The sequence below is a fragment of the Mauremys reevesii genome, linkage group 3, assembly GCF_016161935.1.
Source record: "Mauremys reevesii isolate NIE-2019 linkage group 3, ASM1616193v1, whole genome shotgun sequence".
Classification (NCBI taxonomy): domain Eukaryota; kingdom Metazoa; phylum Chordata; order Testudines; family Geoemydidae; genus Mauremys; species Mauremys reevesii.
This window is the reverse complement of record NC_052625.1, coordinates 61,764,685-61,789,789: the sequence shown is the minus strand read 5'-3', so window position 1 is coordinate 61,789,789 and position 25,105 is coordinate 61,764,685. Positions and strand designations below refer to the sequence as shown.

The 25,105-nt window shown below is 41.6% G+C and overlaps 1 protein-coding gene across 17 annotated transcripts in view; it reads left to right on the top strand.

Moving 5' to 3' along the window:
* The window catches only part of DNAH8 (dynein axonemal heavy chain 8), a 556,010-nt gene that overhangs the window by 515,368 nt on the left and 15,537 nt on the right, over positions 1-25,105 (top strand). For all 17 annotated transcript variants that reach the window (XM_039529004.1, XM_039529011.1, XM_039529005.1 and 14 more), the window contains 5 exons: positions 774-926; positions 1,966-2,121; positions 20,962-21,078; positions 21,969-22,070; positions 22,613-22,773. In XM_039529004.1, coding sequence (XP_039384938.1) covers positions 774-926; positions 1,966-2,121; positions 20,962-21,078; positions 21,969-22,070; positions 22,613-22,773 — 689 coding nt within the window. The remainder of the gene's footprint in view (positions 1-773; positions 927-1,965; positions 2,122-20,961; positions 21,079-21,968; positions 22,071-22,612; positions 22,774-25,105) is intronic.

The following is a 25,105-nucleotide window of genomic DNA, read 5'->3' as shown; positions in this document are numbered from 1 at the left end:
TAAAACCCATGTAGGTCACTGGAATTAATGTAATAGTCTCCAATATTTGTACTGGGCTTCTTTTTCATCTTAACAATAACACAGGTGAGGCTGAAAAGACTGATTATTTCAATTCACAAATAGAAGAAAATCACTCCAGTGTACAAGGCCAACCCTCAAAATACAGCATATGTGGTACTTAAGGGATCCATAGGATTTGGGCAACCTTCTGCACAAGGCTGAATTTCACCCAAATCTGCTTATTGGAGATTAACTTTAGGTTATCAATGAAAAGGTTTAATCTCCCCTCATCCTCTCTACAGTGAGATTAGACTCTTTAACTTACAAATAAATAAAAAGAAAAGATGTGTGTGTTGGGTTTCAACTGGAATATTTTCACTCTTTGGAGTCTTTTTGAACTGATAATGCAGTTCAGTCAATAGAAGTTTTCCTGGGTTAAGGAATGCTGGGTTTGGCTTTCTGTTATTTACTTTTGCCACTTGATGGCACTGCTACTTTACTTTCACATTGTGTCCAGTTATTTCCCGTTTTCTGTCTGAACTATAGCATATGAAAATAACTTCAAATTTATTTTTGCTAGCTGTTACATCTATGTCACTATCCAAATTAAATGATACTATGTAGCCAAAAAACATACCAAACCTCCACAAACTCAGAGTAATTAGATGCATGTGACCAAATCTGATTCTAACATAAACATGGTGTTTTTCTTTTTTTTAAATCACAATATGCTTTACTGACTAAAAATTATTTCATAAATTATTCTTATACAGGGGGGCTGGGTGTTACTTCAAAACTGTCACCTAGGCCTGGATTTCATGGATGAACTACTGGAAACAGTTGTTACTGCAGAGATTCCTGATGAGACCTTTCGAGTTTGGATAACCACTGAGCCACATGACAAGTTCCCAATTACACTGCTACAGGTTTGTTCAAATACTTAGTCAGACCTAATATCATTAAGTGAATTTAGATAAATTAGGTATATGAAAATAAAATAATTAGTAAAACAAAGTTTGAAGCTAAAAATATGGCACTGGAATGGAAGTTACATTGCAAAATCTGAAGCATTCTCAAAAGTCACATGTTAACATTTTAAAAATACTGTATATCCTAGGACTTTAATTTACTGGTTCCAATATACATTAGTTTTGTGTAGTTTCTGATCAGCTGTATTTAAGCTACACATCTCTTGATTGTATGACTCGTAAATTTACAAATTGCAATATTTTAGATCAGAGGTGGGCAAACTACAGCCCTGGACCCCCATCCGGATGTTTTAATCCAGCCCTCGAGTTCCCGCCGGGAAGTGGGGTCTGGGGTTTGCTCTGCTCCAGCGCACCAGCCAGGGAGTGGGATCGGGGTCTTGCCCCACTCTGCACAGCTCCCAGAAACAGTAGCATGTCCCCCTGCTGGCTCCTATGCATAGGGGCAGCCAGAGAGCTCCACACACTGCCCCCACCCCAAGCGCCATCCCCACAGCTCCCATTGGCCAGGAACTGCAGCCAATGGGAGCTGCAGGGGCAGCACCTGCGCACAGGGCAGCACGCAGAGCCGCCTGGCCACGCCTCCTCGTAGGAGCCAGAGAGGGGACATGCCGCTGTTTCTGGGATCTGTTTGAGGTAAGCACCACCCAGAGTCTTCCCACCCACCCTCTCCTGTTCCCCACCCCCCTGCCCCAGCCCTGATCCCTCTCCCGCCCTCCGAACCCCTCAGTCCCAGCCTGGAGCACCCTCCTCCCAACTCCTCATCCCCAGCCCCACCCCAGAGCCCACACCTCCAGCCAGAGCCCTCACACCCTCCTGCACCCCAACCCCCAATTTTGTGAGCATTCATGGCCCGCCATACAATTTCCATACCCAGATGTGGCCCTCGGGCTAAAAAGTTTGCCCACCCCATTGTAGATAAACCCTTGTTTTATTTTAAGAGAGTAAATCTAATTGTTTCACCATTTTTACATGACAGATTTCTATCAAGTTCACAAATGAACCTCCCCAGGGTGTACGTGCAGGTTTGAAAAGAACATTTTCAGGAATTAATCAAGACCTGCTAGATGTCAGCAATATGCCTATGTGGAAACCTCTGCTTTACACTGTAGCTTTCCTACATTCCACTGTACAGGTATTTCATATAGGTTTTGCATCCAACTTCATGTTAAGTGGAGTTTTTTTCACTGGGGTTCCTGATAAACGTAGATATTTGTATCTTTATTGTAATATGAAAGTCTCTTATTTCATGTTCCATGTGCATTATATTGCAGGACTGGGGACTCCTTTTCAGATGTACCTTACTGATTTAGTCTCTTTTAAGTTACAGGCAGATTTGATATTCTGAGACTTTAGAACCTTTTGCTTTTATTAATGTCAATGGACATTTTCCTCCGCTGACTTCAGTGTGAGTAGGACTCGGCCCACATTGTGTAATTTAAAGATATGGTAGTCATGAGATTTATATACTAACGTTTTTCGCTTTCTGAATATAGATCCTTTTATCCACAGATCTCAAAGCACTTTACAAACATTAATTAAACCTTCAGGCCTCTTCTAAGGACTTGTCTACACTTACAGTGCTGCAGCGGTGCAGCTGCACCTCTATAGCATTTAGTGAAGACTCTGCCTACCTCCCATTGGCGTAGGTACTCCACCTCCGATAGGTGGTAGCTATGTTGAGGGGAGAAGCCCTCCCACGGACATAGTGGTGTCTACACTGGGAGTTCTGTCGGTATAACTGCATCCTTCAGGGGTGTGGATTTTCCACACCCCTGAACGACATAGTTATACCAACATAAATTTGTAGTGTAGAACACAGCTAAGCTGCTGATCTTCTTGCTGTGGCACATGACCTCAGTTTGTAAAGGTCCCCCCTAGTGAGGCATGTTTATGCACATATTTGCTCCTCACTCCTCTTCCAGCTCATATGAATAGTGAATGAGCAAGCTATGCTGCATGCTGCCTCATGGAGATACTGTACTTGTAGTGCTGGAGTATCCCAGACCTATTCGGCCAGCAGGAACGTTTTGGTAATACTGTAGCTATTCATCCATCCAGATGAGGTATTTAAAGAGTATCAGTCACCATACTTATATAGTCACTGGTCTGCATTTAAACTCACCATCTCCTGATCCCCACCCCTCAGTGACAAAGGTTCCATAGATAAGTATACTGTTCTCAGTAATTCAGGGAAATTTACTAAGAATCATTATACTCATTCATAAAGTATTAAGGGTTAATACTGTCTTATTTCCTCATACTAAATAATATCTGACATTAGAAGACTAGAAGGAAAATTGTTTGCATCCCCAATTGTTCATTGAGATTATTTGCTTATTTCATAGTTTCAGTGGTATCTAACTGTTCTTTCAGTCCTTAATTCAAACACCTGTCCCTGCAACCTAAAACACAGGGCAAGTTCTGCTCCAAGTTACACTGCAAAAATCCGGAGTGACTCTAGTCAATGGAGTGATTCTAGATTTACTGAAAGTAGAATTGTAAACAACTATGGAAACCCTTTTTGTGAGGCTTCAATACAGATGCTGATTAGATTAAAATGTGAACATTTTCTCCACAAAACTTCTTTAATTGTTAATATTAAAAATAAGTTTTTAAAAGTGAAACCTCTGAAAGTCACATATATAAAATATCAAGATAAAGGAAAATGCCTTCCTCTTGCTTGTCCTTTTTTTCAATAAATAGGATTATTTCAAATGAAAGTCTATCACCAAATTATGTGATTTCTGAGACATTCAGAAAAAGCATTAGTCCTTTTAAATAAATCATAACTCAGTAAACAAAAGCATAACTTAAACTTGACTGTTCAATTACATAACTAATTATGCTGAAAAATGTAGCTGTATTTTTAAATAGATTATCAAACCCCCATCCCCACAAGTTCAGTTTGATGTTTTAACTTTCCTGGTGCACGTTTCCTCTTCTGCATCTTAAAACAGAAGGTATCCTGGCAGTCAGTATATCTCCACCTATTAGGAAGTAAGTAGGCAAAAAGAACTGTCAGACATTGCAAATAAGGATCAACCTTCCAATATTCTCTTTCTCCTCAATATTTTGCTCTTTCACATGGAAGTATAGAGCAAGTATCTTAGTCCTCCTATTTTAGGCCTCTCTTTTTCTGTTGCATAGCTTATCTCCTCATTCATTACTCGCAGGCTAATGCCCCAACCTGTGGAATTCAGAAGCAGTCCAATGCTGTTGCTAGAAGCACCAAGATGAAGCTCCACCTTCAGGTCCGCTCTATCATTTTTGCCACCCAACGCAAAAAATAAATAAATAAAATAAATAAAATGGCCACTCAGACTGCTGCCCAAACTGCCGAAGCAAAAAAAAAAAAAAAAAAGCCGCCCGGACTGTGCCACCCCAAGAATGGATGGAATGCCGCCCCTTAGCATCAGGGCTGGCTCTAGACCCCAGCGCGCCAAGTGCGCGCTTGGGGTGGCATTTTGCCGGGAGGGCGGCAGGCGGCTCCGGCGGACCTCCCGCAGGAATGACTGCGGATGGTCCGCTGGTCCCACGGCTCAGGCACGTCTGCAAGAGGTCCCCCGGAGCCGCGGGACTGGCGTGTTTGGGGCGGCCAAATTCCTAAAGCCGCCCCTGCTTAGCATGTGCCACCCCAGGCATGTGTTTCCTCCGCTGGTGCCTGGAGCTGGCCCTGTCCACCTTTCAGCTCAGGCCACCAGATTTTCTACTTCCAGTGGTGGAACAAGTGGGCGTTCAGTTTCTCCCAATCATTTTGTTTTTAAATCTTTACTTGTATTCATTTTTGTGCAGTTGTGATTTATAATCTTCCTCCTCTTCCTCCCATGGATAAGGTAAATAGCAGCTTGGTTGTTTCAACCACCTGGATCTGCTGCTGCAGCATTTCCCAGCCAGATTCCCCTGCCCCCACTCTGGCATGGCAGAACTGTCCTGCAAATACCTCATTTAAAGCAGTGTTCCCTAAGCGAGGCAGCACTTACAGGCTCTACAGCGGGTGAATAATGTCCTGCCTGTTGCCAGTGAGCTGACCTTTGCACTGTCAGGGCATGGGGGCTCACATTCCAATCAGCATGTCGAGTCCTCACCCTGCCCTGAAGAGCCATCACTCCAGTACAGAAAAGCCCTATCATCAGCTTCTGAGCTTTTGGGATGGAATCTAAAGGATGAGGAGGAAGTTAAGTCCCACAACAGACTTGGGGCTGGAGGGGAAGGAGGATCCTAAAAGGACCCAGAGACTCCATGCCCACATCACAGGTACTGGCGTGGGTCCTCAGGTCCCTGGGGAAAGAAGCAGGGATCCTACATATCTCCCCTTCCTCCCAGTATGAATCGGGGGATTTTCATGATACTGAGGGATAAGGCCTGAAAATCCCAGAGATGCCCAAAAAGGCTAAAGCAAGTGTGTCCATCGCAAGGCAGTGAGATTCAGGGGTTTGATCCCTTCTCCTTTGCTGCCTCCATCCTCTGAGGCAGTATTAGCTGGGGCTATTCTCCAGAATCTCTCTCACAGTGCTGTGTGTCAGTTCCTGCTCCACCCACAAGCCTCCACAACTTGTCTGGGCATGCAAAGAAGCCCATTCCTCCTGTGGAGGTCTGCTTCAGACTGCAGGTTACTGGAAATTTAGCCTTTCTGGCTTTCAATTTACGGACCCTCACTCTGCTTGGGAGGAAGCTCAGATTTGAGGCAGCAGCAGAATGAGTGTTGTGTCTTTGGATCATCAGCCATAAACCCTCTGCCAAGGGGCTCAAACTCTGAAAGGTGAGAAAGGGTCTCTGTCTCCACTCCTCCTGTACATCATAGGCTGGCTCCACATTAAAGCCTTAGGAGCACTTCACGCAGTTTGTGACCAAAACAGAGACACATGAGATTCCACTCCCTATGAAGGAGCATCATCGTGGGATTACAGGGAGGTAAGTGAGAAATCCCTTTCCATGTTCAAAATTATCCTTATTTACTGAGTAAAGCCCTGAGTTGTACTAGATTGTTCTTACTGTACTTATTTGTGTGCTAACCAGCCTGTGGGAGCAGGCAGGCAACCTTTCAGGCTCCTGGGGATATCTACCAAGATACTTCTACAATCAAGGTATGTGTACCAGTACCCCTTTTCTGAATGTGTAGTCCCCATGCCAGGATGAATAGTACATTACCTCACCCCCTGTAAACAGCCAGGGGAAGAAATACCACACATACGAATAAAAAAAATTAAACCCACAGGACTTTTCCAGGACAGAATGTCAATGGTTTGCAAGGAATTCCGTGTCAAACATTATCAGATACATGATTTCCTGTTGATGCTTCCTCTGAGGGCATCATAAGCTCCAAACAAGGGCACCTGATTAATCCAAATGTTAAACTAAAACAAATTTTATAAATTTTGGGAGTGTAAGATTAATGCAACAGTAGCTCCACCAGTGAAAGGCATAGTCACACTTTCAGAAAGGACTTCATTCCAAAAGACACCATAGACCATAGGACTGATGACACACTGCACAGCAGTTTCAAAGACTCAACTTTAGCCTTTCAGGTGAAAGAGTTTTTTTCATATATTTAGTAAGGAAAACCTACTTTGTGGCAAACAAGTGGCTCATTGTCTAGAGAGGTATGATCCTTGCTTGAAGTGACATGTCTCATGTTCTGTCCTGGTCAAACCCTTAATGTGATTTGTAATGAGCAGTGGATTCCAACTTGGTGGCTACAAGTAAGCTATTACGCCCATGAACAGACATCACTCATCTTAAATTTATATATTGTCCTACTCACACTTGCAGGTGAGCAGCTATTGCCAAAAACATTAGAGAAATTACTAACTGAGATTGCAGAAAAGCCTCATCCCTCACTGTCGAAGCTAGCGCAGCAATCCATTGGTTGCTACCGACACCCAGGGAATTCAAGAAGGGACTGTTACTCTGGCAGAGGGAAAAATCTGGAGCAAATGCTTCCAAAGAAACAGAAGTACATTTTCCTCCAAACCAAAAACATCCTCAGCATGACAAAGACAAAGAGCATTTGTGTAGAAGAGCACCCTACTGCTGTGTAAGAGTCTGTCTTCTGATCCACTCTTTGCACCAAGAAACTTAAGTGGCTGGTGGTTGTCACAGCAAGGCACTGGTTTCATGTTACACATCTACACCCATGCGTAGATAACATGCCAATCAGTATGCTGTCCAGAGAAACAGACATCTTCATAAATGAACAGCTGCTGGAAAGGATTCATAGCCACCACTTCTTCAAAATCAAGAGTTTTTTATTCCAATATGAAGAATTGTTCACCCAGATATCAAAATAGACATAGATCTGGCCATAATTTTACCATTATGATAAAGATTAGCAAAGATCAAAACCTTCATTGCATCAATCATTTTCTGAGAGGCCATCACTAGCCAATTATTTCCAGTGGCTAGGATTGCTGGTGCCATGCTTCAGCTTCATCTGCTCCAAGTGGGTTTCTCAAAATGCACCTGCTGAAATTATTTCTGAGGATGTAGAACCATGAACTTGATGCAATGCAAAATTATGTGTCATTCTTGGATAACATCCAGTGCCTCTTTTTGGGTAGGTAAGTTAAAAAAATCCAACTTTGACTCTGGATCCTTGCATACTCACTGTGGAAGCAAGAATCCCTGGAAGACAAATTTCCAAAATCTCATTGTACACATCCTTTCAGTTCATTTCAACACCTCTGTCAGGGTGTACTTTAAGGGAGCAGAGGGAGAAAGCAAAATCCACAAACATGCCCATATGGGTTTGAACCAATGGTTCCACTGAGTCCAGTATCCTCTCTGTGACAGTAACCAGTACCATCTGCATCAATGGAAAGTGTAAGAAACCATATAGTGAGCAATTATGGTACTTGCAAAGGTTTATATACCTTCTAAAACCAGGATGTAACCAGAGGTCAAAGCTTCTCATGGCAGTGGAAATAATTTCCTGGGTACAGAAGAATTTACAGCCTTTCAAGACAGCTCACCAAAAGGACATAGAAGAGAGTAAAAGGGAGAGTTTGTGGTCCTCCTCCTAGCCCTTCACTGGCCCAGAAGGCCTTTAGTACTTGCTAGATAGCCAAGGATGCCACATTATCTGCAGAAAACACTGGACCTCTTGGAGCATGGACTTCTTCATCAGACCGGGAACACCTACAGTTAACAGCATGGATTCTCCGATAACCTCTGATACAGTTTGGTATCCAGACAAAATTCAACCAGGAAATTTCATTTACTGATCTGATCAAATTTACATTTCTGGTATAAGTGGAAACAGAAAGGTCTTTGGGGCAGAGACTGCCTCTTTGTGCTGTGCCCAGCACAATGGGAACCTGACCTCTAGATACTATTGTGATAGAAATATTATAATAATCCCAAAAGTCTGGTAATCTCAGATACACTAGAGTTCTACAGGACATTTGGCTGGAATCCTGTAACCAAGCACTGTAGAAATGTGGGTACCAGCCATAGCAGCATTTTCTAGCCAGGCAAACTAGATCTTCCATATAAGTGTCATGTGTTAAGTTTAATCACATCGACCAATTAGACAACCCTGTGGCTGGCCTTTCTGGTTACCATGACTTCCGAAAGGCAAGTTTTGGAATTAGTTCCTATGTCCATACAACCATTAACACTGCCTTTGTCATGTGGAAAAGGTTATTCTTGTAGCTCCAGAAACCTTTCAGTTCAAGATAAGTTCCTCTTTCTGCAAATCCTGGGAAATAGTTCTCCCATCATTGCTGTCTAACTCTTGGAAGGTTGTGGCATAAATGGGCATTCCTATAGCTCTAAAGATATATCTTAAGCATATCGAGTACATATGTTCATCTCATTCCAAAATTGCAAGGTCTTAGGGCCTCAAGGCTGCTGCAGGCAAGATGTAAAAACCCAGCACCAGTTGGCATGCCAGGCATCTGGGAAACTATTCACAGAGGTACTAGTGGGAAAGTGTATGAGCCTCATCTGAGGAATACTTGCAAAGTAAGTTTCCATTCCTCTGCAATGGCATCCTTTTGTAGGAAAATGCTACTGGGTTGATTCCCACATAGTGTCTTAGTTTATAAAGCTCTTGTTTTATATGGGAGAAACTTCCATTGCTGCATATTATTCTACTGTAATAATTAAACTCTGCTTATACATTCCTTCCCTACTTCTGAGATTCACTACTCACTACTTCCCCTGAGTAATGAATGAGGAGAGAAACTGTGCAACGGAATTAGAAATTCCTTAGCTGATGATTTTCTTTCTCTTAGCAGCCTCTCTTCAAATTCAGTCCACTCTGGTAGTCTTGTAAATAACATGACTATACATTGAAAATTTTCTCTAAAAGGGTTCTTCTCTAAAGGGAGAAATTATCATAAGGGTAATTTAATACATTATATCAAGTTGTTTTAATGCTAATAATTGGTTGCTGGAGTGTTTCTATAGCTGTGGAAGAACTCTTCTGGTGGCCTGAGCTGAAGAGCAGAGCTTAGTCCTGGAGCCTCCAGCACAATATTGGGCCACCTCTGAATTCCACAGGTGGGGTGCATTAGTCCATGAGTAATGAATTCAGAGAGAAATTGCTAGCAGAAAAGAAATGTCTTATTTCCCTTTAAGCTCTAAAAGTCTCAACTGTTAGAAAGAGAAAGTGCTTACTGGGCTCTGTTTAGGCTCTGCTCAAAATCAATACTCTACTTAATCTGAAATCTTGTGATTTGTAACCCTGGAATTGTCCTCTCTCTTTGCTGTAATTTTCTTCTCTGCCCCATCCTCATTCATTTACACTTTTGGGGAGTTGATGGTTTTGGAACCTGGAACTTTGCCTCTGAGGTTATGACATGATTTTCTATTCTAAACATCACTGTAGTCACACTTAGAGGTGAATCTAAATCCAAGGGAGGCAAGAATTAGTTTAAATTGGTGTAATTTATACCTTCATAAAGGCCTCTCATTGTGTACATTACATTAGTTTAAGCAGTGGCAGTGCAAATCACTTTGCAGCGTATCTCAGCCCTGACCGCAGAGGGACCATCTCTAGGAGTGTGACAAAATCCATAATTTCCTATCTGAGATTGACAAAAATCAGTATTCTTGTTGACAGTGTAGACCATAGTTTTTTGCTGGGTGAATACCTGTCCACTATAAGCTAATCTGAGACTACCAGTTTGTTACATAGGCTAACTTCTTTTTGTCACAAGTGATCTAAGGTCAAATTCATATTAGTGACATGAAGGTGAAAGCTTGATGTATTTTAACAAATTGCCTTTGCAATCTAATCCCCTAGGACTAGTTCTTTTATACTGACTACAATGGGCAGCAGGGCCGGCCTTAGGGAAAATGGTGCCCTGGGTGAACTTGTATTTTGGTGCCCTTTCTTTGAGTCCAGGTGCATGGAGGTTGAGTGGATAGGGGTACAGCTCCTCCAGCAGTGACTCCTCCCACTGCGGGTGCAATGGGAGCAGGAAGTAGGGGTGGGATGGGGTGCAGTGCTTCCTGCAGCCAGGGAAGGTTCAAAGAGGTGGGTCTGACCCAGCTCTGGGTGCAGCCCATGCAGCGAAAGAGGAAGTCCCGTCCCTCCCCTAAGAATTCTCCCATAGCTACTTTGGCTTTGCTGTGTAAATGGGATTAAAGTGAGATAAAATGTATTTGTCGTGTGTAGCTAGCAATCAATACTAAGGCCTCCTTTTTACTCCACACTTGAATTTACAGGCAGACACATGAACCAGAAGAAAGAAAAGTCTCCTGCTACAGGGGGTCTGTGTTATTTAATGCACACTGGAACCAGTTTCTACTATGCTTCAGTGAGAAGCAGATATTGATGTATAGTTCTTTTTAGGCATGCCTACCTCTCCCTGTTCCCCCAGAATGCCTGGAAACCATCCCTGAAAAATCAGGAAAAATATGAAGACATTTACTGACAACTCTGTCTTCACTGATCAGCTACAAGAAACAGAAGTTCTTCTTTGAGTGATTGCACATGCCCATTCCACTTCAGGTGTTTGCATGCCCAGTACACCAGAGTTGGAGATTTTTCCCTTAGCAGTACCTGTCAAGGTGGTGCCTCATGATGCTCTGCAATGTATAAATGGCAGAACAGCCCCAACCCACTCAGTTCCTTCTTACCACCTGTAGTTGGAGGTCAGAACATGGTAGCTTGCTTTTGCTACTGTTCTCCCTTTTGGTAACATTGTTCTTCTCTTGTATATAGTTTGGGATTTGTATATAGCTTAGTTTAAGTTTCAATTTTGGTTGTTTTTCATAATTTAGTGGACTATTAGTTCCCACTTGTTCTGGATGCCAATGCCTGGTACCAGGGAATGCCTTGATTTCCTAGCTTTAAGCCTTGCACTGGCTGCAGGAAATCCATGCCAGTGAGTGACCTCATTCTCAGTGTCTAAAGTGCCTTGGTGAGGGTCATTTCCAAGACAGATGCCAAATCTGTAAGCTCTGGCCTAAAAAGGCTAGGGAGCTGAGGTTATGTCACCTTCTCCAAGAGGCTGTTCTGTGTCCACCATCATAGCTTTCCTGCTTGAGGCAGGCACCGACCACTTCTGCTTCAGATAGAAGTGCCCCTCCAGGCATTGCCACTCTCTTTCCCTGGTACCAAAAAGAAATAGCAGGGCACTTTGAAGGACTCATCCTCTAAGATATCAAGGTCCCTAGTGTGGGAATCTCTTGCGAACTTGGCAGATGGGTATGTGAGAAGCTGAAGTGTTTAGGCTTCAAGGACGGGCTAATTAGGCTGTGAGCTGTGTAGTGAGATGCTGGCCTTGGGCTGGTTCTCATCTGCCAGTAGGCCGTAAACAGGATAATAAATCAGAAGGTTGTACAGGATGACAATTATCCAATGAAGTTATAGCTGTGCCTGTGTGTATCTTATTAACCAATTAGCAATTGCTTGATTGCTTGCCATAATTGTATATAAGAGCATGCTGGAGAGAAATAAATGACTTTGCTACCAATCACATTGATTGTTGGGCTCTGTCCGTGCCCGCCTGAGAGGCACCGAGACGCAACAAATGGTGACCCCGACGTGATTCGAATCGAATGATGATAGTGTCGGTGGCCTAGTGTCGGTGGCCTGATCCAGGCGGAGGAGCTGCGGTGGGGAGTGCTGGAGAAGCCCCCGGGCGTCCGAAAGGAGAGGCGCACCTGAGCTCAGAGGTGAGCGGCTATAAGCTGCTGGGCGTCCGAAAGGAGAGGCGCACCTGAGCTCAGAGGTGAGTGGCTAGAAGCCGCAGGGCGTCCGAAAAAAGAGGCGCACCTGAGCCCAGTGGAGAGCGGCTAAGTTATGAGTATCGCTGTATCAGCTGAAGAAAAGATAACACAGAAGCCTTTATTGCACATTATGAACCGACAGGGGGAAAGAATTTCCCCTGCTGCACTAACTCACTTATTAAGGAAAGAGGGGGAGCTGGAGAGGCTCCTCCTAACCACCCTTCGGGCACAGGACGAGGAGGTGCTCCGCTGGAAGCGAGCCCTGGACGGGAAGACGTTGGAGTGCACGGCGCAGGCAGAGGCTCGTGCCGTGGCCCCGGAGGTCGTTCGGACCTACAAGCAAGTAAGTTGTTTTGGCAGGAACCTGGAGAAGGCATCCTACGCTGGCTGGTCTGAGCCTGGGACAGTGCCGGGAAAACCGTTATGCTTCTCCGGTATGAGCAGCAACAGCTGGGTGTTCTGACACAGGATGCACAGATTAAAAGAAGCCAAGCAGGGAAGGAAAAAGAACAGAATGAGTTAACCGAAGACAGCTCATTCTTTTCTGGCCCCAGTCAAGGACACGGCATAGCTAAGACTTGGCGGACAGCCAAGACAAAGGGGGGCTTGACTGGGCCCAAAAAGCTGTGAGAGCTGAAAAACCCTACCAGGCACTAACGGAATGTGTTAGCTGTCTCTTCTCACAGGTATGGAAGAGCTGCCCAAAGATCCTAGCAGCCCTGGAACCAGGAGACTTGGAACCAGGAGACTGACTGCTTGGACCCATGATTCTCACTGCAAAAAGACCCCTTCACATCAGGAGAATTTTCCTACTGATGATTGGCCTATTTCCCTTTCTAGCTTTATTGTGTTTTTGGACAGCAGGAAAAAAGGACAAGGTGACTTGCTGGTTAACCTCTCCCTTGTCCCTTGGCAGCCCCCATTGTGTCATTGAATCTTTTTTGAAAGAAGCAAAACCACTATAGGATGATGTCCTGGTAATTTTCCCCGTAGAAGCTGAACCACGACGGTGGTGGAAAAGAAGAAAAAACACTCACATCATTGACATTGCCAAAGTCCAGAAATTCCTGACTAAAAGGACATTGAGAACTGACCCTGGTGAAGAAATAAAGAATTGTACACTGGCAGGAAGAAATTTGGGACTCCTGCTGACAAATGTGATATTAATTGGATTTTGGGATTTATTCTACAGGCTGCGCCCTGTGTTTTGGATAAATCCTTCAGTATGTATTGCCCTCCCTAATTGGATTGTAAATGATATTACCCCCTTATTTTTAATCCCAGCTTTTTAGAGCTTGATGGTTTTTGTTTTTAAAGTTTGAGAAAACTCAGCCAAAAGGTTTCTTGAGTATTTTCAAAGGGGGGAGGAGTTGGTGTAACTAGGCAAAAATTTAGGTAATTTGGGAGGATGGCTTTGGGCCTACGTGACCCAAAGTACCTTAAAGTGCTTTTGTTAGCCTTATTAGATTTTTGTAAATCTTGTGTTATGTGCTGATATTGGCAGCTGTAAGACTGCTTGATATTTGATGTAGCCTATATTAAAATAGATAGGCTGAAAGTAGTTGTTGTATTTAAAGTTATATGCTTGAGAATGTAGCCCCCACGGTGGGAAGGTACAGATGACTGTTCACAGAATACCAGAAGGGTAGGGGCTAGTTAAGAAGTACACCCTCCTAGCTAAATTGATAGTGGGATAAGTTAGTGTCCATGAAAGGAACGGTTTAGCAAGAGGAAAAAAGGATCGGGCCCAGGCGGGCAGGCAACAGACAACAAGATTGGAAAGCAGGTTGGAAACCTTTGAGGGTGTAGTGGATAGAAAAGGTAATTAAGCACAAGCATGGGGATTTCAAATATTCAGGAGGATATTTGGAATAGTGATTTAGTTGAGAAAGGTGGTTGTTGGAGTACAAGCGAGTAATTTAAGGCAGAGTAAAAAGTTAACCCTGTGGTTGCTAGAGGGAACAGCAGTTGAATTTTGTAAAAATGCTAAAGAGAAAAGTTTTGGTGTCTTTGAAATGTTTGTAAATAATTTAGGCAAAGAAATTAGTTTGCAATTGTTTGGCTATGAACAATTTTGTTGCATTAGCTGAAGAATGTATGTAGTGCTATGTAATTGAAATTGTATTAGGCTTAAGGGCATATAAGTGGTGATGTTTTTCTTCAGTGTTTAAAAGCAGAAGTTAAAAGTAAAAAACTTTAAGCTGTCAATAGCTTTGAATTCAGAAGCAAGCCAGGATGCAACTGTATTACTGTAAATGATTTAACTGATGAAGTAATTCCCCTGTTTTGCCTGAAATTAATAAGGGTATTTGTGTATTTTAAGTAATGACTTATTGCTCAGTAGGGGTAGACCTGTTTTTGTTTTTTAGATAATTAAAGAAAATTAATGCCAGCTGCACAGTATTTAATATACCATGCATTTACTAATAGAGTTAAAATTTATGTTTTGTGTTCTATGTTCTGTCTTGTGGTGTTTGTTTTCTGGCCAGAATTGTTGTTGTGTTGTTTTAGGGAAGATTTTTATGTGGTTTATGGTGTGTTTTCTCTAGGACCCCCCCTCCTCAGTGTCAGTTTGATCACCTGACATATGAGGGATGAATTGGTAACAGAAATTTGTCACAGGTTGGTGTGCAATAGAGAAGGGGGGAACCCTGCAGAATTTACACCATTTATTTGTTTTATTTTGTTTTATTTTTCGTGTTTTATGTTTTGTTTTGTTTGGTGCTGTTGGTGTTATGTGTTAAGACTTGCATGGTTATAGGTGAGCCCTATAGAATAAGGAAATATTATTTGGTTTTGGTTCTGTTTTAATGCTAAGCATGCTGTGTATTTTTGCTGTTTGTCTTTTGTATTTTGCTATTTTGTGTGGCCGCCGTTGCTGTTGTGTGGCACGCACCTTGGCGGGACCCTCCTGGCCCCTTGAGCCACTTATGTTATCTGGAGGACGGATGTAATAGGTAAGAGCAGGGCACTGCGGAAGATATTGTTACGGTTTAGTTAGGCAGCTGGTGTTTTTATTTGCCTTTTTGTTTTGGCTTGTGTAGATTGTAGTATTGATTTTATGAGTTGGGAATGTTTTGCTATTGCCCTTCCTTGCTTTGATTTTGAGTAAAGGGGGGAGATGTGGGAATCTCTTGCGAACTTGGCAGATGGGTATGTGAGAAGCTGAAGTGTTTAGGCTTCAAGGACGGGCTAATTAGGCTGTGAGCTGTGTAGTGAGATGCTGGCCTTGGGCTGGTTCTCATCTGCCAGTAGGCCGTAAACAGGATAATAAATCAGAAGGTTGTACAGGATGACAATTATCCAATGAAGTTATAGCTGTGCCTGTGTGTATCTTATTAACCAATTAGCAATTGCTTGATTGCTTGCCATAATTGTATATAAGAGCATGCTGGAGAGAAATAAATGACTTTGCTACCAATCACATTGATTGTTGGGCTCTGTCCGTGCCCGCCTGAGAGGCACCGAGACGCAACACCCTAGTACTGTCAACCAGTAAACAGTCTGGGAAGCAGGGTAGAGTATCTTCAGAGAAGAGCCATTCCTGGATGCCACTGGATCTCAGGCAGGATCATCAGTTCCAGCATCTGTGCCTCTTTGATTGACACTGACTACTGCTAGCGGACAAACCCATTCTGCAGTATCAACACCTTTAATGCAACAACAGCAGCATACGGGGGACCTCTCTGTACCAATAACCCCAGAGGCATATGCTGCAGCATGGGTGCCTCTGAGTATCATCATCTCCAGCAGTAAAAGAGACATCTCGCCTGGTACCAACAAACTCAGTCTGCATCATATCTACATACAGGTAAAGACCAGCTTCTGGTACCATAGCCAGCTTTGGATACTCCTTCACCTCCTTGACCAGTGCCATCCAGAGGCAAACCCAGTGTGCTCCCCTTGATACTGTCATCTCTAGAGTCTCAACAGCAGTCCTCAGCACCAAACATTACCACACATCCCAGGTCAAGTGACTCAGGCTTATCTTCAGAATCAGAGATTGCTGATATGTGTCTCGGTCCTGAGATAGGAGGCATCACTTTCCATTGCTGAGGAGTTTTCACCCTTGGTATCCAGCAGAGTTTCCAAATTGGTTGAGGGACATGAAAGAGGGTCTGTTCAAGGGATGCACAAAATGGCCTTATGAATAGAAGAAAACCTACTAGGTACATTTACTATTGAACTGGAACTTGTGGGCTCATCAGAAAGGTGTTTCACCAGTCTGGTCTTCTATACAGCATGTTCTGAACTATTTATTCCTCCTGAAATAGCAACATCCTTCCATTAGTTCTATCAGTTTTCATTCATTTAGAAGCTATCTCCACTTTCCACCCTCCAATTGCTAATCACTCAGTTCTCTCCAATCCAATATCACTCACGTTCTTGAGGAGTCTGGGGTTATTTCCCCAAGTATTGGATCCTATCTTCCCTTGGGACTTAAATCTGGTATTAACAAGGCTGATGGCTCCACCCTTTGAACCACAGGCTAACTAGTAGTTGCTTCATCTTTCAATGAAAGTAGCCTTTTTGTTAGTGATCACCTCTGTGAGGAGGGGTAGAATTGCAAGCCCTGAGAGCTGACCCCATTATACAGTCTTTTATAAGGACAAAGTATATTTACTCCTACATCCAAAATTTCTGACTTAAGTTATCTCTCACTTCCACATCAATCAGGCAATATACTTACCAACTTTCTTTCCTAAGCCCCATGCTCATAAAGATGAGGAGACGCTCCATACTTGGGATGTCAGGAGAGCCTTAGCTTTTTACTTGGACAGGACTAACCCATTTAGGTCATCCTCGCAATTGTTCATGGCAGCCACAGACAGGACGAAGGATATTCCAGTCTCAACTCAGAGAATTTCATCATGGATTTCCTCCTGCATATATTTGTGCTACAACGTTGCTAACGCCACACTGACAGAGTGGTAGGACATTTGTAGAGCTGCAGTTGGTCATCAGTACATACCTTTGTATCTCATTATGTCATGTCTCAGTCTAGAGATGATGGATTGAACTGCTTGTGATGCTTGTGATGCACCTGAAGTGCATGTGCAATCTCTCAAAAGAAGAAAAAGTGGTTACTAATCTGTTCTGTACCTTTTGTTCTCCCAGGTATGTTGCCCATGTCCATTCCATGACTCACCCTCCTTCCCCACTATATTGCAGTCTGTCCAGTAAGTAGGAACTATGGAGGTCAAGGTGGCTCCGCCCTTTATACCACTGTGCAGCAGCATGAGGCAGCAGAGGGTGTGGTACTGCTAAGGAAAAAAATCTCTGACTCTGGAATGGACATGTGCGACACATCTTGAAGATCAACAGTTACAGAACAGGGTTAGTGACCATTTTTTCATGTGTCTGAAATGTGTAGTAGGGCAGACTTCCAGCCAAAGACACAGCCAGCAGCAAGATCTAATAAGGCAGATAAACTTTATTTTTAACACAAATATGCTGTCTCCCTGCAAATTTCTGACAGTATAACCCACTGTGTCAGTTGCTTCCTCTTCCACAGCCACTGTGTGTCCTCTAGATTCAGCTATTGCTTCCGCATGCTGCTACTCAGCCATCTGACAGTGTCTCTGCTTGCTTCTTTTTCTTTTCTTTTTTTTTTTTCCTTCTTAGATCTGGTATTTTTTCAGACAGTCATACCAACATTATACATCTAACATTTGCAGCTAAGGGAATATATATAAATATCAGAGGGACAGAAGTCAGAAGGCTTTTGGGAGGTCCTCATCCTAGTAAATCCACACTGATTTCCTGTTGCTCTCTGAACCCATTCATTCTTTTGGGGACAGAATTATCCTTTTTTTTCAGAGTGGAAAAACATACCTTTAGACAAATGGACTCTGTCATTCTAACTGTTACTATATAGAATGTGCCTCACTTCTCAGAAAATGTTATAAAGAAGAGTGATGCTACTGTATTTAGCATCTACAAGATATCTATGCTTTTCTTCCTTTCCCTTCAGATGAGCTGAATGAAGGTACTTTCTCTGCTGTTGTTTTTAAGTGCCCAAGCATTCAGAAGACTTCACAAAAGTCTTGACTCTCAAATGGCTTAACTGGCTTTTGGAGCATAGGATATTCAAGAAGGAATTTCTTTAGTGTATAAAAGAAGGTGTACAGCAAAGAAAAGTTTTAGTATCCACAGTTGTGCAATACTCATATCTCCATATAACTACTGCTACATTTGTCAGAAGTATCCAATGTTTAAGATCAACAACCAAAATTTTCAGTACACTGTCCTCCCTTTCAGCCTCAAAAATTTCCTCAAAGATTCTGATTGCAATAGTGGGATGTTCACATTTTTCTATATTTAGATGACTGTCCGGTGAATGATAAATCTCTTCCAAAGGTTCAGATTGTGGTTACAAATGAATTACTGAGATTTATTATGAATCTTCAAAAGAGTATTTTAGAACCATCTAAGATTCTAGTCTCTTTGGGATCTCACCTCAATACACAGGAGAGTTATGTGAATTTGTATCAGAAAAGGCTTCAGAGGAGTGTTAAGCCGGGGGTCTACGCAAGGCAGGTGGTCAGTGAATAAAAAAGACTTTATATTAGCATATTGGAAATGGAAGCTGTTTACTTGGCGTGTTTACATTTCAAGACAGACTTTTCAGAATCCAGTTCTAGTCTGTTCGGACAGTTTTGAGGTGAGGTCTTATCTCAATAACTGATGAGGGACTGAGAACGTAGCCATACTCAGAAAGATGGTACCCATCTTGAAATGGACAGGAAAAGAAATGCTCAGTTCCCAGCACAATCCATATTTGAATTTTGGGAAATTCAAAATCATAGCGGGTTGGCTTAGCCACTCCAGTGTGCATCCTAGGGAATGTAGCATTATCCCAGAAGTATTTCATCTAATTTGCATGATACATGGAGTTATAGTAATAGGCTTATTTAACAGAAGCCACAACTGCAAATTACTTCTCTTCCACACTAACAGGGATCAACTAGGAATAGACACAGGCTGTTCCTTGGAATTGCAGAGTTCTCTGTGCCTTCCCTTCTTTTCCCCCTCATTCTCAGAATGCTGTGAAAAGTATGAAGAGAAAAGGCAAAGCTGCATGGTTGCAGAGAAGCTTTCTTGTGGTCTTGACCCAACTGACCTAAGCAAAGCCCATGAACTCTATGGCTACTTGCTGCCAAAAAGTTAATTTTTCACTAACACTAGTAATCCATACACCTACCTGATTATTATTTTAACCAATTCCATTAGTGTGTTAATACTAGGAAAATTGCTTTTGGTTCCAGTGTGCACTAACAACATTTTCTTCTAATTCATTTTATTGATGTCATTTGTCTATCAATCACCCATAGAGAGAAAAGAAGCCGTTAGTATGGATTAGTGGTCTCTCAGAAATCCATTTCACAGGTAGAGAAAATTCCAGTTAGGTCAGTATATACAATGCTCAGTACACATAGGCAGCAGATCTGTTGAGTAAGGTACCAATTTTTACATACTTATTTTTCTGACCATGACCTCACTTCAACACATTAGGTGACTGGCATGTTGAAATCAATAGGATTTTTTTCCACTGACTTCAATGTGGCCAGGTTTTTACCCATTTACTGTTGCTAACTGGCAAGTTTTGTTGTTTGAGATGCTTAATAAATGTGCTATGTCTGAAACTGATTTTTAAAAATGTAAGTACAGTATTCCACAACTCCATCTTTATCTTGTATTTCCTTGCTTCTACATTTTGACAATTTTTAGGAGCAAAATAGCATGCAACAGCCATTTACAAGGAGGACACAAATGTACATGTTCATACAGAGGAATAAAAATAACAGACTAATACATATCTGAGGTTCCCAGGTGTCATATCAAGAACATTGTCAGCAAATCATAGGCTTACACCTAGTAGTGACCAGAAAAATTGGGACAGGGGGTGGGGGATGATGGAGCCTATATAAGAAAAAGACCCAAAAATCGGGACTGTCCTTATAAAATTGGGACATCTGGTCACCCTACCTACACCACATGAGGAGTTTAAAATGTGGTTGTGAGGGATGTAAGGCTGTTCAGTGTTTTATAATGCCTTCATTTTAAGGGCTACTTCTCCATATTTTAGATATAACTATTTTTCCTTTTACACTTACATTTACAGAGAAGCATACAATGCTAACCTGAAACATTAATAATGAAGGATCTGAGATAACATAAGGGAGGTAGATGGGCAGCCTTACCATGTGTAAAAGTGGTAAGAATTTTGAAAGGCATATAAATCGAAAGGCATCAGAGAAGGGATTAAGGCAAAAAGGACAATCTAAGTGCACTTGAGTAACTCAGTGTCATAATATGAAACTGAAAAATTAAAACTACTTTTAACAAATAGACCATACATAGAAAAAAAGAAAGATTATATCCTGAGTGGCAGACATGCTGAATCTATTGAAGTCAATGGGAACTGCAAGTGCTCATCACATCTGAAAATTAGGCCAAGTATAGTCCTTAACATAATACACTATCATCCTGATCCAGCAATAGAGACATGGGAGATTTTAAAACCCAGGGCTATTAAGATGATTAGGATGGGTAGTGATAAATGTTTTTGTTGTTTTTCTTTCACATGTTGTTCCAATATGCCGCACCTGAAACCCATTTTTAATTATTAATGCTACAGAGGAATGCATAATGGGGTATTTGGACTGTGTCATTTATTCACTGTAATCTTTAATTCCAGTTTAACTTCACCAGAAATAATAATGAAACAACATAGTGAGTAAATTTAAAGAAAACAGACTGACTATTTATTTTCAATGGTATTCTTAAGGAACGGCGCAAGTTTGGCCCTTTGGGTTGGAATATTCCCTATGAATTCAACTCTGCTGATTTTACAGCCAGCGTTCAGTTTATACAGAATCACTTAGATGAATGTGACATCAAGAAAGTGAGTAATATTTATGTAAACTGTATCTGTGATTGCTTCTTACTTCACATAGTTCTGTTTATATTGTGAAGAGTATTTATTCTTTCAGCCATACAAATAGTGACCAAAATGTCAATTCTGGACAGTCAGTCTAGTATGGACACTATTATCCACATGAAAACTGTAAGAAAAAAAATTGCAAATTAATTGAAAAAGCATTAAGTGTTTTCTCATCAGTCACTATACGTCAAATTCTGCAGTTCTTACTCAGCCCGTATTCCCATGGACTACATCCTCAGGATGCTCAAATCTGTGATGAGATTGGGGCAGAGTATGCCGGAGCTATAACTGGTTATTGTTTCTCAGCTTCTCCTATTTTGCCCTCTCCTGGTGTGCTGTGGGTGGCTGAGTCAGGGAGGGAAGATGTCCTTTGCTGAACATTCCTTTAGGTTCTGACAAAGGCAAACTTCTATCCTGTTCTCCTTAGGCTCCCAAGGTCTAATGCACAGAAGCAGGTAATGGAATAGCCATCTTCTGCAATGCATCAGGTGGCCAGTGAGAGAGTGGCTGAGAAACGAGGAAGAGACTGCAGCTGTTCAAAGGCCTTCCAAACCACATCAAATCTGCTTTTGGGACTGCAAAGGAGGTGGTGGGGGGAGGTTTTGGGGGAGGCAAAGCCTCCATGTCATGGCAGGACCAATTCTAATACTTGAGTTTAAAAATTATAGGACATGATTCAGAGAATATATTTGAAATTTGTGATAAAACTTTGTCTTCTAAACACGGTCATCCTTGAGGGTCACAATTTAGAGCCTCAGAGACTACAGGGGTCCCCCAACCTACAGGTTGGACACCACTGCCATAGGTGGATATTGATTGTAACTACACTATTTTATTTTATTTGTATCTAGGGTATATCATGGAGCACAGTACGATACATGATTGGAGAAGTACAATATGGAGGTCGGGTCACTGATGATTACGATAAGCGTCTTCTTAATTGTTTTGCAAGGGTAAGAGAGCTTGAAAATACAGAAAATCTGACAACTGTATCAATATTCATTTTTACTAAAATATATAATGTGATTGTGATTTTTATAGTTAGATTTCATGCAGAGAATATTTAAGTCAATATTGCAATTATATTGTATGAAGAGAATCATCTAGAGTGTCAGAAGTCTTATTTCTGGTGGGTTTTTATCTCCTCAACACTCTACTTGTAAAAGCCTTGCCTTGTGGATAAAGTACACAAATTATCCTTCTTAGCCCATGAGGTTCTCTTCCTTGAATAGCCCTCTTAAAATAGGAGCATGAACACTTTTTAATAAAGAAAATTAATTTACACAACTTGAACTCACGTTTTGAAGGAATCACTTTGAAATGACACAGCCTTATTTTTGTTTTAGAGTAAAATGACTGGTTTTAGCCCAACTAGAATTCTAACTTTCCAAGAAGACTGAAGAAAATAAATGAAAGGTTGAAATCTGTGGGTGAAATGGCAAAGTTATCCAAAGTTTTGATTTCTCTAAGTGTGTCTTTTCTTTATTTTGCACAGGTGTGGTTCAGTGAAAAGATGTTTGAGAGCACATTTTGTTTCTACACTGGATATAAAATCCCAGTATGCAAAACTCTGGATCAGTATCAGGAGTACATTCAGACCCTCCCTGCCATGGATAGCCCAGAAGTCTTTGGTCTTCACCCAAATGCTGACATCACGTAAGTGGTTCTCAAACATTATGACACTGAGGATTTTTTCTTTCAATTTTTGAAAACAGAGCCCTATCATATATATTTGTGTAAAAGCATACATTTCACAGGGAAAATCTTGGACCTGTATGGAGTCCACTGCTTGAGGAAGCTTTTATGGACTCTTTGAAAGCAACAGTTTTCAATTTAAAAACATCTTTTTCAAAATATTAACCTGTGGTAATGTACATGTAGACTGAAAGCAGTCTAGCAGCTTTATGGTGTATCTCTGATAACAATTTTACTTATTCTTTTAAAGCAATCACTTACTTTCAAAAACAATGGAAGGAAAGCCATAGAAGTCTTTTTAGAATTCTGCTAACATTAGCCAACTTGTGTATTGTAAAATTATTCATGTTTATATTAATATGTGCATTCACTTACAGTGACAGATACCATGCAATTCAACAATAAAAAGTTGGTAATGTTTGCATTCTGCTCCATGCTTCCAATTCATAAACCTTTTTTGCTCCTATACACATTTTTATCAAATAATTCTTTGGGTGACACTTTCTTTACAGGTTTCAGAGTGGTAGCTGTGTTAGTCTGTATCAGCAAAAACAACGAGGGGTACTTGTGGCACCTTAGAGACTGACAAATTTATTTGGGCATAAGCTTTCGTGGGCTAAAACCCACTTCATCAGATGCATGGAGTGGAAAATACAGTAGGCAGGTATAAATACATAGCACATGAAAAGATGGGAGTTGCCTTACCAAGTGGAGGGCCAGTGCTAACGAGACAATTCAATTAAGGTGGAAGTGGGCTATTCTCAACAGTAGAATAGCAAGGGAGGAAAAAATCACTTTTGTAAAGGTAATGAGACTAGTATAATCAGGATGGCCCATTTCAAACAGTTGACAAGAAGGTGTGAGTAACAGTAGGGGGAAATTAGTTTTTGTAGTGACCCATCCACTCCCAGTCTTTATTCAGGCCTAATTTGATGGTGTCCAGTTTGCAAATTAATTCCAGATCTGCAATTTCTCGTTGGAGTCTGTTTTTGAAGTTTTTTTTGTTGAAGAATTGCCATTTTTAAGTCTGTTATTGAGTGTTCAGGGAGATTGAAGTGTTCTCTGACTGGTTTTTGAACATTATAATTCTTGACGTCTGATTTGTGTCCATTTATTCTTTTGTATAGAAACTGTCCGGTTTGGCCAATGTACATGTCAGAGGGGCATTTCTGGCACATGATGGCATATATCACATTGGTAGATGTGCAGGTGAATGAGCCCTTGATGGTATGGCTGATGTGGTTAGGTGCTATGATGGTGTTCCTTGAATAGATATGCGGACGGAATTGGCAACGGGGTTTGTTGCAGGGATAGGTTCCTGGGTTAGTTTTTGGTGTGTGGTGTGTAGTTGCTGGTGAGTATTTGCTTTAAGTTGGGGGGCTGTCTGTAAGCGGGGACTGGCCTGTCTCCCAAGGTCTGTGTGAGTGAGGGATCGTCCTTCATGATAGGTTGTAGATCCTTGATGATGCGCTAGAGAGGTTTTAGTTGGGGGCTGAAGGTGACGGCTAGCGGCATTCTAATTTCCCTCACTGGTAATTTGAAATGGGCCACCCTGATTACATTGGCCTCATTACCACTACAAAAGTGATTGTTCCTCCCTTGGTATTCTACTGTTGAGAATAGCCCTCTTCCACCTTAATTGAATTGTCTCATTAGTACTGACCCCCCCACTTGGTAAGGCAACTCCTATCTTGTCATGTACTGTGTATTTATACCTGTCTACTGTATTTTCCATTCCATGCATCTGATGAAGTGGGTTTTAGCCCATGAAAGCTTATGCCTAAATAAATGTGTTAGTCTCTAAGGTGCCACAAGTACTCTTCATTGTTTTTACTTTCTTTACAGTATGCTTTTTGATGTAACAGTAACCTTTGTTGCCATCTCCCTTGTATATTTCCACAATTCCATTATTTAAAAGTGGCTTTTTGGCATCACTTAGTATCCACTCAGTTTTTGATTCACAAACAATATATGCAACAGCTTGGCTTTTATTTTCTTCAACTAATATTGTATGATCTCTAACAAGATATATTGAATCATCATTTTTCCTGCAGTTTCTATAATTCTGTCATGAATTATGTCATTTGCAAGATGTTTGTACTCATTATTTATAGGACTGTTATAAACTGATCAAATGTTTCATTTGCAATTTTTAAGAAGTGTTAAACACCTGGTATTCAAATGTGATATAGTTGTAAGAACTCAGTATTGTCTAGAATTTTTGTTCAGGGCATTGTTTTTGCACATTTCTTTATCCTCAAGTGTTGTAGGGCTGGCACTGACTACCTTCTTT